The sequence below is a fragment of the Trachurus japonicus genome, chromosome 14 (genome assembly GCF_045865225.1).
Source record: "Trachurus japonicus isolate A0001 chromosome 14, Traja_1.0".
Classification (NCBI taxonomy): domain Eukaryota; kingdom Metazoa; phylum Chordata; class Actinopteri; order Carangiformes; family Carangidae; genus Trachurus; species Trachurus japonicus.
In genome coordinates, this window is record NC_140920.1 from 28,119,123 (window position 1) to 28,136,285 (window position 17,163).

Sequence of the window (17,163 nt, forward strand, 5' to 3'; positions counted from 1 at the left end):
TGGGCCAATTTGCCAAAATGTTGAACTATCCCGTTAATTTTGCTCTTTCCATGTCCGTCTGTCCCCTCCTCTGTTGATCCTGAAATTTCCTCCATTTTCATCAGTCATTCAGCTTCACCCCATGTTAGGTAGTTTGACAGATTGACTTTGACTCCGGGTCAATTGACTGCAGACAATGGATGGGAACAATCACAGAAAAAAATGACAAAAAAACAAAAAAAACATGGCGTGAACTGAAAATACCCAGCTCCAGAAAACACAAATGAAGGCTCACATCAGCAAATGTATTTTATTGTACATTTACAAAACAACAAGAGTACAAAAAAGTCAGCCCACAGACGTTTTTTTTTTTTTTTTGTTCGTTTCGGAAGTATATGCAAATTTCATCTCACAACTGCAGCGAACAGTCTCTCAGATGAATAAGGAGGAAGGTGGAGGAGGAGGGGAGGGCAGGGACCAGAGAGGAGTAGGAAGAGGGGAGGGGATGGGGGGGGGGGGGTGGCGTACAATCAAACTTTTATAAAGCCTGTCTGTCTGTCTGCTGCCACACCGGAGCCGTCTGCTGCACAGGAACCAAAGGAAACCGTAGAAAAGTCTGTTCCTGGCAGACTGCACAGGTGCAGGTGGTCCCAGTCCGGGGGGGGGGGGGGGGGCGCTCAGGTGGAGTCGCCCGTCTGGGAGCGAGAACCCGCTCGTTTTGGCTTCTTCCAGCCGCCTCTCTCTCACTCTCTCTCTTTCTTTCGACCAGCAAACACACTTTGTGCTTCTTATTTTCTGTTGTTTTGCCATCACAACAAGAGAGTGCAACAGTAGTTAATGCTTTTCCAGAAAGTATACATTTTGACAAAAAAAAAAAAGTTGGCACATTCAAGACATGAGCTTTTTTTTTTTAATAACAGACTTTTTTTTTTTTTTTTACATTTGTGAGTTTTTTTTTTTTTAATATCCTCATAAATACAATATACGTCTCTTTCCCTGTATCCAGAGCCCACAAAAGAACAGTACAGACACAGGTATTTACAAATCAAGGGAGAGGAATGAAATCCATAGCTCATAAATAATCATAGTAATACCAAAAAACAAGATGTAAAGTCTGTATAGTTCTTTCATTCACAGCAATGACGGAGTCTGGTGTCCCTGATCCTGGATCAGAGAGGTGGTGGATGATGGAGGCATTGATGGCACATCGACAGCGAGCTGGTGTTCTTATCTCATGTCCTGGAAAAGAGAGGAAAAAAAAAAAAACATTTCAACATCAGTAAAAATGTCAAATAATATAAAAAAAGGCTGCTGAAGGACAGGAAGTTTCAGCCTCCCCCTGAGATTTGAAATCGCTGTTTCTCACAACCATCAGTTCACCTGATTAAGGTGGACTCAGACTTTTATTAAACGTGCGCGGAGGCAAAAATGAAAAACCACTGAGAGACATTAAATCAATAAGCCGGGAGCAGACGGCGACAGATGACTCTAATCTAACAGCGGTTTGGTTTCGCAATGGCTCAATTTAGTCACGGCTGAGTTTGAAGAACCTGCTCAGTCGTCTGATGGTGAACATTTTTTTCCCCCCTGTTTCCTGAAGCAGCACTTTCAGAGCGAGAGAGAGAACGCGCTGCTCAGCACGTCAGCGCTCCTCCGTGTCCCAGAGGCAGCTCAGACACTTTCAAGAAACATGTTGTATTTCTGTCATATATCAAAAATACATGAATCGCAGTGTGAACGTAGTGAAGAACAGACAGGGAGATGTCTTCTACCTGGAATCACTCAGTGGAGAGACAAAGGTAAATGCACAGGTAGAGTTTAAGACTCTTATGCACATATTTGACTTTAAATCAAAGACAGGAGGAGACAGAGAATCTGAAAACATAAAGTGGTGCTGAGTCATACGATGATGTGTCAAGTGTCATAAGGGGAGGAAAAGAGAAGCTGTAGATAAATTACAAATCAATTGTTTACTCTTGTGTTTGTGTACACAACGAATAAAAACCTCATTGAGTTGTCTGGAAGCTCTTTTAAATGAACGTTTCAGAGAGTGTCTTGAAGGTCAGACTATCTGGTTTTTCCACCAGCACATCTGTTTTCTGCACCTGAGTCAGACGTTTGCAACAAACTTCGAAAGCAAACTGAAAAAAAACAAAACGAAACACAAGACGTGTCGGGAAGAAGAAGAGGAGGAAGCTGCATGATCTGATATAAGACTGAAGGGTGACATGTTCTCTTATATCTAAACTGGGCGTCAAGTCTGTGTTTTTTTATTTTGGTTCCTAAAAGATGATCTGATCATTTGTCAAAATGTCACCTTAACAATGTTTGTTTAAGTCTTGTGTGCTGTGTCTGTCCTACACATAATCTGTAAATAAAGATGGAGACAGCCTCTGTAGGTGCGTTTCCATTACCCTTGGAAATGTGTAAACCTAAATATCGCAAAAACTAGTAATGGAAACGCCTACATCTTGAAGAAAAACTCTCAAATATTGCCTAAACATTTTAACGCTCTCATGAGGTGGTTTTTCATACGTATCGATATAAGACTGTACCGCAAAAGTGTAATGGAAACACTTTTTTTGCATTTACATGTCACTCCAGGTGTGATCAGATATGATCCCGTTGGTAATGTTTTTCTGTTTCCCTTCGCTGTCCCTCTCTTTCCCGTCCGTTTTGGAACATTTTCACCCAACTGGGTTATTTTAATAAAACTTTGGCGTGTCGGGTACAATCATTCAACTCAGTCTGATAACTCAGGTGGTGTCACACAATAACATGTCTGTGTGAATAACCAAACAATAGTTCCTTCTGTTACGTGAGACTAGACTTCACGAGAATTACGGCTCATTCGCAAAACACCTTTTAATGGAAACACCTGCAAATAGGAATTGTACTTTTTTTTTATTTTGCAAAAACTTGCAATGGAAACGTAGCTACTAATGTCACCTAAAAGTTTCTGATGAGCAGCTTTGAGGCTCAGAGTGAGCTGCTCCACTGTCGCCATCTTGGCGTCTGACTCAGTCTCCAACTCCCACCCACCTGTCACTCAAAACAGCTACAACCTCATGTATCATTTTAGCCTGCATACAATTGAAAAAAGAGAGTGATATATAAAAAAGTAAAAAAAAAAAAGAAAAAATCACCCCACACACTTGTTATGAAGGAGGATTAAAGGTGTTTGCACCAGGCTGTAATATGTTTATTTCTGCTGTAAAGTTAAACATTGTAACATGGCAGTCTATGGGGACTGACTAGTGGTCATTAGAGGAACTGCAGTTTGTGGTTTTTCAGTTTTTCAGCTTCATCAGTCATGGTCTAAAACCAGTAACTGAATCTTCCATATTCTTCATCTGTACAGATATGCATTGTGCCTCAGAGTAGAAGTAATGATCTGGAGGACTTCAACCCCCCCTCCCTCCCTCCCTCACCCGCTCTAGCCTGACCGCCGGGGTCAAAGGGCAAAGATAAGCAGTCGACAGCACAGCAGGAAGAAGAAGTAACCTAATCCAGGCTTCCTGTTGAAAAACACCCCAAACTTTACTGTGAAGGAGGTCGAGCTTTCATGTCTCTGATGAGGTGTGAAAAGGGCAGCAAGGGTCAGCGAGGGTCTGAGGTGTTCTTTACTGCCCCACAGTGGGGGGAGGGGGGGTGGGCTGACCTGGGAGGCTCCAGATACAAGGGATCCGTGTGTGCGCGCGTGTTGAGAGCAAGTGAAAGGAGCAATTGTGTCACTTTTACAAGTTGCTCTGCTTGGTTCCCATGTCAGATGTGCGTAGAGGTCGGAGCGGACTGACCCGTGACTGGGCCGTCCTCCCCTGCGTCTCTGGACACAGGCCAGGCTTTATGACGCCTCAGGTCACAGCATTAAACTTAACAACGGCTGCATCAAAGCTGCTGCACGGCCCGTTCCTCATAAATGCAGCCTGTGGATGTTGGCTGAACTTCCCCAATGTCATTTCCTGTCATAGCAAAGTCCAGCGCTCAGCCTGTAACCCGTTTGATTGCTGCTAGTGATTTTTTTTTTCTCCAGCTTTTAAAAAAGTCAACTAAAAGCACTGGCAGAGAGAAAGTAAGTGCATTTACTAAAGGTTTTGGACACGGCACAATTTTACTTTTATGAACTATTGAGTATTTCCATTTTGGTATTTTATTCCTTTATAATTGTTTGGCAGCTACATTTAGTAATTCCCATGCCAGTATACCCACTGTTTATAAAGCAGTGTTTTATTGTGGTAGTGCTTCTTTTTTAAACAGCTAATTAAAATGTGAAGTGAAAGATAAACACAGTTGATAATAATTCAAATCCACAAGGAGTGGTGAATTATTACTTCGCCCTAATTCATCCGTCAATCATGAATTACACAGAAAAAGAAAAATGAAAGCGGATATTGGAAAAAAAACAAATATTGTGAAATAACTGAAATGAATTATGGGAATATTTAGTTGAAGGTCAGATTTTAATTGGCAGCACTAATGTGTCATTTCAATATTAAATTACTCCTGTTTCCTTTAATTTAGATTTAATGGTGAATTACTTTCAGGAGCAGAGTAATTAATTAACTAATTAGACATTGCTCTTCATTTTCCACTGACCTTTTGCCTTTTATTTCTGGATAAACTTAAAGGGATAGTTCAACATTTTAGCAAATTCGCCTATTGTTATAATCCCTGTAGTCATAGGTTTAGGTTCATCACCTTTAATTATCGGTGCATGTTGTTTTGAGATCAGTGGGGCAGAGACGTGAGCTACTCAGCAAACACAATGGAGGTGAACGGTGCAGGTCTCCTGTCCCTCAAAACTCATCGAAACGCATCACTCATTATTTCATAGTGTGACGAATGTGCAGGTCACAACTTTTGATGAATTTGATGAGGGACAGGGGACCGGTACCATTCACCTTCATTGTGTTCACTGAGCAGCTTGCGTCTCTGCCCCGCTGATCTCAAAACAACATGCGCTGATAATTAAAGGTAATGAACCTACCCCTATGACTATAGTGATTATCTGCTCTACAACGCAAGAAGGGGGTAACTCATTTTTTGTCAAAAGGGAGATTTTGTCATTTTTGGGACATTAAAGGTCTGCTACATCATGTGGATAAATAACTTGACTCAACGTTATCTTATTTGGGATATTTGTGGGTGGTTTTCACAGTAACTCCCAAAAACTGCCATGAAACAACAAGAGAACATAGTAACTAGAGTTACCTTATTCTGTCTGTGTATAGAACTATACCCAAAGCTGTGGGGAAACAACAAGAGAACACCGTAACATGAGTTACTGTACCCTTTTCTATCGGTGTATAGAATGCACAAAACCAGGCTACTACCATTTTACGAACCAATGGGAGTTACCCCTTTCTTGAGTTGTATGGCCAGCTTATATTTTGACAGCTCTGACAACTCTGAAATAAGGGTAAAATGTTAAATTTGAGTTAAATATTTTTACACAGCTAGACTACTACTTGCAAAAGCAAGGATTTGACCGATTTTCAGAATCCTAAGTTCAATACAGTTGACTGGACAACAAAAATACTTTAAACTCATTTTTCTCAGAACTGCACTTTGAGGAGTTGCTCCTTTCTTCCGTTGTAGGGCAGTTATGGCAGTAGGCAAGAAAAAATGAACTATCCCTTTAACCTACTCTGATGGGGCTCTGCTTACAGGTTAGACTCGTCAGGATCCTGACTGCACCTCTACCTGTCTACCACCTGCCTACCTGCAGTGAAGCTGGGGGGGGACGTGTCATACATTCTGTGGTGGTGCAGCCTCTCCGGCCTGACGTCCCTGCAGAGCTTTCCATTCAGCTGACACAGCTTGTTCTGCCATCAAAGACAGCGTCCTCATCTGCAGGGGGCGCATTTAAAAGGAGCGCTCCCACAGCGAGGGGGGAGGCCTCTGAAGTGCGCTCCGGAGAGAGCGGCGAGTGCACACGCTTAACACTGTTTCTGACTGTAAAGCCCATTCTGAGCAGATGGTAATGGTAGATCTGTATGTAGTAGCCTGGGAGCTCATTGGTGACTGTGTGCGTGTGTGTGTGTGTGTGTGTGTGTGTGTGTGTGTGGGCGACAGGAGAATGTAGCGGCTTCTTTTCATGAGCCCACACGCACCGTGTAAGATTATGTGTGTTTTATGGAGCGCGAGTAATGATATGTGGATAAAACTAAACCACATGAACCTCTCAGTGGAAGGAACAGCCTTTGTTCCCATGCTCATGAATATCTGAAAGCATCAATTATTAAAACCCTCAGAGGTGAAAATAGAACTGTTTTCATCCAGAAAAAAAACAGTCAAATATCATCAAAACCATTGATGCTCTATACCTCGCTGTGTTTCCGGGCCGAGTTGAGCCCCCGGGAGCCCGTGGAGCCTCTGGACGAGGAGCTTCCCGTGGTGGAGCAGTTACTGGACATCTGACTCCTGGAGAGGTAACCAGCCTTACTACCGTACAGCATCATGTCGTCACCTGGTGGGGGGGCAGACGGAAGACGGGGTTAACCTTTACTCTGCTGTTTAACAGGCAGCACAGTGTCTTACTGTCGTCACACTGAGATGGATGGATCTGCTGGAACCAATGGGAGTTTAAAGCTAAACCACTTCTATTGACCTTATGCAGCTGGCACCCTCTAAGGTGCTAACAGGACCAGCCTGCTGGACGTTTCTAAAGGTTGGCAGCACGTCAACGTTAACGTCATGTGGCCTGTCAGCACCTCACACACACATAGAGGTATTATATTGAACCAGCTCACTACTTCCTCATGCTGCGTTCACATTTGGGGGGAATTTAGCATAAGTTTCAGGTTGCAATGCAATATCAAGAGGAAGCAGAATTTTATAGCCCTAATGTATAGTTATGATAATACCATTAAATAATATACAGTAATTTGTTGTAAACAATACGCCATTGCAACATATTGTCACATGTATATCGTCATCATGCAGTTCTGTCGCACAGTTTGTTTGTGTTTCGCTTCCCGTCTGCTGGATTCCATGTGAACGCAGCATTATTGTTAAGTTCAGTTCATTTTATTGTCAGTTTATTGGGTAACACTTTATAATAAGTACACACTATTAAGCATTAGTTAAGCATTAAATACTGAGTTCATCATTTATAACACATGAATACTCATTAGTATGTAGTTTATAAACACAGTTAAAATGTTTTGCTCATCATTGATAAGCACTGACTGTATTTATAAACTACATACTAAGTAGTATCCATCGTTATAAATGAAGAATTCAGTATTTATTAATGCTGAACTAATGCTTAATAGTGTGTACTTATTATAAAGTGTTACAGTTTATTGTCATTCAACATGTTAAAAACATGAAGGAACACATTAGGTTCAGCAGCGTAAAGGATAAATAACATTTTTAGACCTATAATAATAAATAACCAAAATAACTGAAAAGAATAAATAGGAATAGACACATAGTTTTTGGTTTGATGTGTTGCTATGCGCTTAAATCATGTTTCATTGTTCCTACGGATGCTCTTGTCTTTTCAATTCATTGCTCAGATGCATATTTAAAGTGCAATTCAATCAAAATGTTTAAAATCCGTTGCGGCAGGTGAGTGTGTCAGTGGTGATCGCATCAGGTTCATTCAATTAGTTGCATCATCATTATAGAAAACGTGGCATGTATATTAGATGTTTGTGTGTTTGGGTAGGGGCTGTATGAGGATATTGACTTTTGGACATCATCCAAGCCTACTGCAGGATTTCTGAGGGTTGGATCTCAACCAGACGTTTTCATTTTCTACGTTCTAAATACTATTTTCAGTGTTAGAAGTTCAATCAGGAATGATCTGGCAGCCACTCACTCACTCACTCACTCACTCACCACGCAGTCCCACTTTCTTCTGCTGTATAATAAGCTGTGGAGGAAACACTGCAGTGCAGCAGCAGCAGCAGCAGGGAGTGATACAGCAGAAATGTGGGACTTGGCTACATCTGACCATGGTTAAAATGAAAAGCAAATGCACACACACACACGGGAGTTGGACTGGTGTGGACTGAGTGATATAGGACAGTGTGCAGGACTGTGTCTTACCGTCAGCGTGTCTCTGTCCCGAGCCTTTCCGTTGGTGGCTGCTGCTGCTGTATTCGCTCCTTTCCAGGGAGGACAGAGAGCCACTCCCTGCGCCGTTGGCCTCCGTGCAACCCTGGGGACCCCGCAACCTATCCTCCTCTGGGGGCGGCTCCGGAGGTGGGGGGAGGTCTGAGAAAATGAACGGCGGGGAGGGGGGGGAATAAAACATGAAGAATGTCTAGAGTTTGCTGCACTTGAAAACTAAATTTAGCGTTGGCTTTTGTGTTATTGAATAGATTTATAGCTTTAAAAAAAAAAAAGAAAAAAGAGAGAAAGAACATTTTGTTTTTGTCTGCATAATTGAGAGAACCCCCCGGAGATAAGTCACAGTGTTGTTCTCTCTTAGAAGAACAGGGCTACGTTTAATTAAAACACAGATTCTCTGACTGGCTCATTGTTAAAGCCAGAATCCTGATTATATGACTCGCATGCGGCCGTGTGCTGTTTAATTGGTTTCAAGGTTAGTGGATTCACAATGCAGGCTGACTTTAGATCACCATCTTTCCCACAGCGCAGTGCAAACGGTTATCTGGTAAACATATGGAGTCGGTGTGGAGTCTGTAAACTAAGATTACAAGTCAGATTTACAAATATAATCAGCCACACATCTTGCCTTTCAATCACGGGTTGTGTTGAGTATTCATTCACAGATGGTGCTGCGGAGGATCTTGTGTGTATGTGCCGGGTGATGATGATGATGATGATGATGCATCTTTAGTCGCTCTCAATGACAAATAACTGATTTTTTTTTCCTCTGGCGCTGCACATTCAGCTGCCGAGAACATTTGATACACCCTCCGTCCTTCAGCGCTGTCACGGTCGCGCAAAATAACACTTATTCTAATACTCGGCTGCTCGGCAACACTTTTGTAAATTGGAGAGGATGTCAATAATGGAGAGAAAAAAAAAAAAAAAAAGAACTCCAGCCCACTCACCTCCTTGGATGTCTCTTCTGTATGCTGAACTCTTGGACACCTTTTTTTTCACACGTGATTTTTGGTTGGGGGGAGTGCATGTATCTGCTGGGGATGAGCGACTGTGCACTGTGAGAGGAAGGGACAACACAACCATTAGAGAGGTGTTTTTTTCTCTATCCAGAATATGGGATGTATTGTTATTATTATCATTATTATTTATTTTTTTGTGTACTTTATCACAATGTCTGATTATTTTGTATAATGTTTTTCGTTGTCTGTTAAAGGGATAGTTCAGCATTTTGGCAAATTGGCCCATTGCCATAATTCCTATAGTCATAGCAGTAGGTTTGTTACCTTTAATTGTCGGTGGAAGCTATTCTTTGGAATGGCAGAGCAGAGCTGCGAGCTGACTAATGGGATTTCTTGGTTTCCCTCATCAAACTCATCAAATACACAATCCAACAACTCCAAAACACTCTGGTGGACAAGTTGTGACCTGCACATTCACCACGCTATGAGATAATAATGCAACATTACGAGACAGAGTTGTTTTCGAGGTAAATTCATGCAAAACTGCTGATGCATGTTGTCTTCAGGGGCAGTTTTTCATCAAGCAGTCTCTGCATTTACCTTGAAAACAACTCTATCTAGCGTGGTGAATGTGCAGGTCACAACGAGAGTGTTTTGGAGTTGTTGGATTGTGCATTTGATGAGTTTGATGAAGGAAACCAAGAAATTCCATTAGCCTCCGTAGCGTACTGTAGCTCTGAGCAGCTCGCCGCTTGACTCGGCCACTCTAAAAACAGCTTGCACCGACAAATAAAGGTAACAAACCTACTGCCATGACTATAGGGATTATGGCAATGGGCCAGTTTGCCAAAATATTGAACTATCCATTTAACTGAAATAAAAAGATAATAATAAAAAAAGTTCAATAACTACACAGTGCTATCTGTCACTGAGTGAAAATATAAATTATTCAAGAAAAAAAAAAGAATATGGGATGTACTCAATGCATATGGATTATTTAAATGACAAACAGTAGGTCAGCACAGCTTGAGGGTGAATGCATCATGCATGTACGGGTCACATGACCTCTCTCGCTAATGTGCATATCTGTGTGCGTTATCTGATGTGCAGGCTTGTGCTGTATGTGTGAGTTAAACCTTCTTTACCCGGTGTGGTGGCGGCGCTGCCGTTGTCTTCATTCAGAGCTGCCGGGCCCTGGCTGTGGACGCAGCGCTGGGCAGGACTTTGGCACTGCAGCGTGCCAACCTCTGATGAGCTGTGATGCGGTTGGCCGGAGAGGTTGGGGTTGGACTGGGTGAGCGGCGGGCTCGGCGCCTGGGGGACTGGCACCGGACCGCAGGGTAACCTTCTGCTATGGGAAATAAGGGCAACATGTTACTGGAGAGAAGAGATCAGCTGAATCGGAAGCTGAAGCTTTCGCCTCAGAGACAGCTTTAATGTGTGTGTGTGTGTACTATTTTTACTCTCCGTTTGCTGGTGTAATATCTCACTGCCTTCTCTTGTTGTGATTCGAAATGCTTTCTGCTTCATTGTTATTTAAATAATTTAACATCTGGCCGAGGGATTAGCCATTTGTCTGACAATGGTGCGTGTGGATTACTGGACATTGCTGCTGTGAAAGGAGAATAAATAAATGCAATTGATGCAATGATGTGTTTTTTTTCCCCTGACAAATGTGTTGTGATGGATGTGAACAATTGTTGTCGAAATGAAAAACTAAAGTGAGACCATGTGAAGCTGAAATGATGTGTCAAACTGTGAATTGTTAAAAAGCTCTTTTTATTTGTGAGAGAATGATTTTGTTATTTTATCTGTAGCAAATGAAAAGTCAGAGGTTGAGCTACATTTTGTTAGATAATGCTGCCGAATGGAGCAATTTTGATTTTTCTATTCAATGAATTTTAATTTTCATTGATTTATTGTATCACACTGACCGCTACCTGTGTCTCTGTGCACAACGGGACAATGGAATCCAATGTTTCTATGTTCTATCATAACAATCATATTCATAGAGTGGATTCATACACAAGCACAACCAATCAATGTCAGGCCCAGTGACGCACCGTGACAGCTGCTGCTGGCCCTCCAGCTGGTTGAGGCGGGAGAGGTCGTGCGGGGCTCGGGTCTCCTCGTGCGGGGACGGGGTGAGCGTGGCGGTGGACTGGTGGCTGTAGGAGGTGGCCGGGGACGAGGTGTTGTTCCTCTGCGGGGGACAGGGTCCGTCCTCGCAGCCCTCCATCAGGTAGGTCCTCTCGGGGAGGGGGGGGCACCACTCCTCATCGGAGCTGCAGAGAGAGACGAAGCTAAGTGATACAGACTCATCTTGTCTTTGTGTGCTCTTAAAGGGAAAGTTCAACATTTTGGTCAAATTTGCCCATCCCTATAGGCATAGCAGTAGGTGCATTACCTTTAATTATCAGTGCGTTGTTTTGAGATCAGCGGGGCAGAGACACAAGCTGCTCAGCGAACACAATGGAGGTGAATGGTACAGGTCCCCTGTCTCTCAAAACTCATCAAATACACAATCCAACAACTTTTGTGGAGAAGTTGTGACCTGCACATTACGAGACAGAGTTGTTTTCAAGGCAGATGCATAGCCGGAACTACTTTCCAGACATGACTGCTGGGTGGATTCATTTCAAAAGCGCAAGTAGTTCTGAGTATTTGCTTCATGTGATGTAATGTTACATAATTATACATGATTATTTCATAGCGTGGTGAATGTGTAGGTCACAACTTGTCCACGAGAGCGTTTTGGAGTTGTTGGATTGTGTATTTAGATGAGTTTGATGAGGGACAGGGGACCTGTACCAGCTCACATCTCTGCCCCGCTGATCTCAAAACAACATGCACCTATAATTAAAGGTAAATGAACCTACTGCTATGACTATAGGGATTATGGTGATAGGCGAATTTGCAAAAATGTTAAACTATCCCTTTAAGACATTTTGGTGAGGGCAATTTGTTTGCTCGGTGGTGCCTTCAAATACAGCCCGCTAAGAGGCCGCCTTAAGATTAATGCTGTTCTTTCAGGCTCCACTCAAATCAGAGGGACTTGCCGTTGGCGAAACTGCAGGAGGTTAAGCTTCAGCTGGGGTGGGATCTGCTGCTGAGAGTGTGATGCTCTGTGACAGTCTTGCCCTGAGGTTGCAGGGAGCGAACAGTGAAAAGCAGCACAGCTAAGTGTGTTTTTAAGAGTTGGAGAAACAGTTAAATCACTAAAGCGATTGACCGAGGCTGAGATAATTGAGTTGTCTGAGCCAGAGGCGCGAGAGAAGAGCCACGTTGGCTCCGATACATAATGTTCCTGTTAGAGGTGACAGGAAGTGCCAGCGATGACGTGGTTAAATTACAGAAGGGAGGCGCGGGAGTCCGACTCACCCGATGTCCATGTCCTCGTGCTCTGGGGGCTGGTCGTCGTGCTCGCACTGCTCCAGCTCTCCGATGGGAGGGGGCGGGGGCAACGCCTCCATCCAGGTCAGAGACGGGGTCTTGACAGCTTTACCCATCGCCTTCTGCTTGGGCTTACTCACTAAAAGAGAGAGAGAGAGAGAGGGGATAACACCGGCATGAAAGCTGACACGTATCCCAGCATGCATGTGGCTCACAGAGAAAATTTGATTCTTACATGACTTTTTAATTTATCTACATACTTAATTACTCAATACTTAATTGTCACTGCATGTTCCCACACAACGAGATTGTTCATCCTCGTAGCACAGGCATTCACATATTACAATAGAAAAAACTCAATAAATATATAAATAAATAGAATAAAGCGCAAGTTGCAAAAGAAAAAATATGTTGGTATGGTGGCAAGTGGGCGGAATATGTGTGTGTACAGTATATGCGTGTGAGTGTGTTATCCTTAATCCAGCGATGATGGATCTAATGGATACTGAACTTTAATTTGATGCAATATTGCTGTTTCATTCCTTTGTATTATTTATTTATTATATATTTTCATTTTTATTTTATTGTATACCATTTACTTACTTTATCTTACTTTTGTTCACTCTGTATTGTTTCCCCCACTGCAAATTGTTGAGTGTAAGATAGCACTTCACATGTGCTTTTAATTCCTCAATGGTTTAATATTTTTTGTTTTTTTTGTGTGAGTGTGTGTGAGTAAAAGTCCTTTTTTGTTTATTATTTTATCATGTAAAGCACATGCTGCTTTGTTTGTGTGAAAAGTGCTCTAGAATTAAAGTTTGATTGATTGATTGATTCATGATGCTATGTAAAGTCCATATTATATCATATTATAGTTAGAGCACATTAGAAAACCATAATGTGGGCCAGTGTTTAGCTCCTGCATGTCATTCCCCCCTCTCTGCCTCCCCATTTCCTGTCTCTCTCTCAACTGTGCTTTCCATTAAAAAAAGGCAAAAAAGCCCCAAAAATATACTTTATGAAAAAAAAAACCCATAATGTGTCTGTGTTGACTGACAACAGACAGGTCAGGTCTGTGCTGCCCCCTCACCGTTGCAGCGGTCCGGCTGGGCGTACTGGGCCCCCGACGGCCCCGGCTGGGTGATCCAGTGGCCGTCTTCCTGCTGCTCGCCGCCGTGGGCCGGCGCCGGCGCCTGGATCTGGGTGGTGAAGGGCATGATGGAGGTGGAGGCGTAGGGCGTGGTGGAGGTGTGCTGGGCGTAGGTGAAACCGTGCAGGTCCTCGCTGGTGGCGTCTATGGTGCTGTAGATGGGCCCCTCAGTGGAGCCCCCCATGCTGTACTTCTCCGTCTGGTTCAGGTAGTTGGAGATGCCGGCTTCTGCACGCAGGCGGGAGGGGGGGGGTTATATTTAGAGCGGGAAGAGAGATTGTTTGCTTTGGTATCTCTGTTTTGTAAGAAAATCTCCCAAAGCAGTTTTTTCTCTAAGCACAACAACACAAAACACATTCACACTGTGTATCTAAGCAGCGGCGTACCGTTGTAGTATCTCTCAGCCGTGTCGTGGTTGGTGGTGCAGGAGTTGACGGCCTCTTTGCCGCTGTGAACCAGGTTGGTGGTGGGCCAAGAGTCTGCCAGCCACGGGTAGTTGCCCATGTTGGCTCCCAGCACGCCGGGTCTGCAGAGACGAGACACTCTGGTGTTAGTTTGAGACACCAACGATGGAAATACAAGCAGCAGAGAAGGCAAGGCAAGGCAATCTTATTTGTATAGCCCGTTTTTACAGACAGTTTGTCTCAAAGGGCTTTACATGGCATCATAACAACATCCTCTGTCCTTAGACTAGTGTTTTTCAACCTTGGGGTCCTGAAATTCAAATGGGGTGGCCTGAAATGTCTAGTATTTCATAAAAAAAAATTACTGACAAAAATATTGCTTTAACTAATTATTATTCTTTTTAAATGATAAAAAACACCACACACAATCTTAAACAAATATTCTATAGTGTACTTTCACTTTCTCAAATATAAATTGAGTTTAAATAAAATGCAAGGCAAGGCAAGGCAAGGCAATTTTATTTGTATAGCCCGTTTTTACAAACAGTTTGTCTCAAAGGGCTTTACATGGCATCGTAACAACATCCTCTGTCCTCAGAACGTCATCGACTGAGGAAAAACTCCATGGAAAACCCTTTTAACAGGGAGAAATCGGAGAAACCTCAGGGTGAGCAACAGAGGAGGGATCCCTCACCCAGGACGGACAGACGTGCAATAGATGTTGTTACAGACAAGAAAACAGTTTATAAAAATATCAAAATGTCAAACTGGGATCACAAGCCAAAAAAGGTTGGGAACCACTGCCTTAGACCCACACATCCACATCCACTGAGGAAAAACTTCCAGGACAACCCCTTTAACAGGGAAAAATTGGAGAAACCTCAGGGTGAGCAACAGAGGAGGGAAGAAGACATTGCATGCGGAGTTGCGGACACATTCGAAGAGAAACGAAAAGACAGAACAGAGAAACACAATGGAATATAAATGTGGGACGTAATTTAATTACCTTCCATTGAGTCCTGATCCCTCTCCATGAGGGAAACCAACTGCAGAAGACAAAATGAGGATTACAGTGAGGATTATATTACGCGATCATTCTTTATTTGAATAAAATAAGTCACACAGCCATGCGTAAATTGCATTCAAATATAAAAAATGGCTTCAGCAGCAACCTGAATCCAGGTTTAGTTCATTTATTGTTTCCTCATCACAATCCCATCCTGACCTGCCGGTGTGTAGGCGAAGGAGGTGGTGTAGTGGCTCAGCTCCTTCCTCTTCTTGCGCCTGCAGTAGATCCAGACGCTGAAGCCCATAAGGATGACCCAGCAGGCCCCGCCGATGCCCGCGATGAACGCCGGCTGCTTGACCACATCGGTGATCTGCTCGGCCAGACTTACGCTGCTCTCCTCGCCGCCGTTGCCGGAGCCACCGCCGCTTCCGCCGCCCGCGACAGAGGGCTGTTCAGCTGGTAGCTCTGGAGGGAAGAGAAGGAGAGCAGAGGAGGGAGAAGAAGATGAGGAGGAGGAGAACACAGAGATGCTTTGAGGGGCTTTGAGGGGCCAAATATTGATGATTAAAAGCTGTATTTTGCAGTAGGGTTCCCTGTATACCCTGTCCACCATTGGAATTTAGCATATTAGCATGCTAACATGCATTCTAATGAGGACTTTCTATTAAGTACAGCTAGGGTCGATGGGAGTGACATCAGTTTTCAAAAAACCAAAGACCTAGTCCTAGCTCTAGATGAAAAGCTATGAGATCATAAAAGTGCAACATATTCAGTAAAAATCTAAGAGAAAATTGAATATGGACCCAGGCCTTGACAAAATTCCACTGTAACTTGATCCAGTTGCTTTTAGGCCAGGAGCACCATTTAGTAAACCTGTTGTTAGAGGTCAAAGGTCAGTTTTAGAGAGTTTTAACTGAAAATGTGCAAAGAAGAAAAATAAACATGCACATTCTGAATCAAACTATCCTCAGAATAAGGTTTGTTCAGTGGACCTTTTCAACTTGTATTCAGACAGCCTAGATCTAATACAATAGGACAACTATTTATTTATTTTAATTTATTTTCTGGTCATTTAATTAATAAGTCACTTAGGATGATACAACTACTGCTACCTTTACACATGTTTAACATTTTTATGGGTTATTTACACACTTGAGTTTTTGTTTCTGGACCATATTGATATTTGATTTGTGGCACTTTCTTTTTGTTAGAATTGTGCTTTTGTTTTTTTGTTTGTACATATTGCTCTATCTATCTATCTATCTATCTATCTATCTATCTATCTATCTATCTATCTATCTATCTATCTATCTATCTATCTATCTATCTATCTATCTATCTATCTATCTATCTATCTATCTATCTATCTATCTATCTATCTATCCATCCATGATTCATCCTAGTGGACCAACACGGTCTTGTCTCTAGTCCTTCTTGCCCCTCTCTCATTCTTTTTCCTCTTTGTGGACTCACTGATGAGGACGGACACCGGCTGACTGTGGGTGCCGACGCCGGCGCTGGTCACCGCCGCCACCTCCACCTGGTACAGCACGCCGGGCATGAAGCCTTTCAGCACCGTGGACAGCGTGTTCCCGTCCACCGTCTTGTTGATGTGGTAGCGCGTCTGGTTGTCTCCTCCGCTGCCCACGCACCAAACCTGTTACAGACACACAGGGTTGGAAGTGAGTTCGTTCTGCGGCTGCTTTCTGTGACACTGGCGGACGTTTGTTTAAACTCCTCAGCTCAGCGTGCTATCTGCCTAATGTTTTTTACCCACTGATCAAATAGTTTACTACAGGCTACAACATTTCATCTGTTCAAAAGGACATCAAAGCAGAGTCAGATGTTCCTTGACCACTAACAACTGAGCTCTTTTCTGTGTTTGAAGTTTTAGAGAAACCCAGAGTCCTTCAGTGGAGGTGAACCGGGGGCCCCCGTAGGGAGGAGGGGGCCCATGATGTCCAACTTTTTGCAATGACAACTATGAACAACTATGGACTGAAGCCGTTGTGCCGGTGTTGCTGCCGTAGCCGGCTCATCTACCACAGGGAAACAAGATATCTCACATAGTCTCTACAAAACGTGCTTCAGATGATTGGATTAAATGTTCCTTATTGTCATTCTGAAATTATAAACGTGTTCTAAAATTGATAGTGACACACTATGCATTACATGTTTCAGCAG

The 17,163-nt window shown here is 43.1% G+C and overlaps 1 protein-coding gene across 4 annotated transcripts in view; it reads right to left on the reverse strand.

Moving 5' to 3' along the window:
• Positions 1-270: 270 nt before the first annotated feature.
• Positions 271-17,163, reverse strand: part of robo3 (roundabout, axon guidance receptor, homolog 3 (Drosophila)) — a 101,701-nt gene continuing 84,808 nt past the window's right edge. Inside the window, exons 16-27 of one of the 4 annotated variants that reach the window (XM_085798714.1) lie at positions 16,453-16,636; positions 15,196-15,444; positions 14,977-15,016; positions 13,953-14,092; positions 13,507-13,794; positions 12,405-12,555; positions 11,087-11,308; positions 10,169-10,371; positions 9,012-9,119; positions 8,038-8,205; positions 6,306-6,448; positions 271-1,218 (exon numbers count right to left, since the gene is read on the reverse strand). In XM_085798714.1, the coding sequence (XP_085654840.1) occupies positions 1,207-1,218; positions 6,306-6,448; positions 8,038-8,205; positions 9,012-9,119; positions 10,169-10,371; positions 11,087-11,308; positions 12,405-12,555; positions 13,507-13,794; positions 13,953-14,092; positions 14,977-15,016; positions 15,196-15,444; positions 16,453-16,636 (1,908 nt within the window). In that variant the 3' untranslated portion in view covers positions 271-1,206. Of the gene's footprint in view, positions 1,219-6,289; positions 6,449-8,037; positions 8,206-9,011; positions 9,120-10,168; positions 10,375-11,086; positions 11,309-12,404; positions 12,556-13,506; positions 13,795-13,952; positions 14,093-14,976; positions 15,017-15,195; positions 15,445-16,452; positions 16,637-17,163 lie in introns of all 4 variants that reach the window. The other 3 variants (XM_085798713.1, XM_085798716.1, XM_085798717.1) reach the window with 3 other exon arrangements.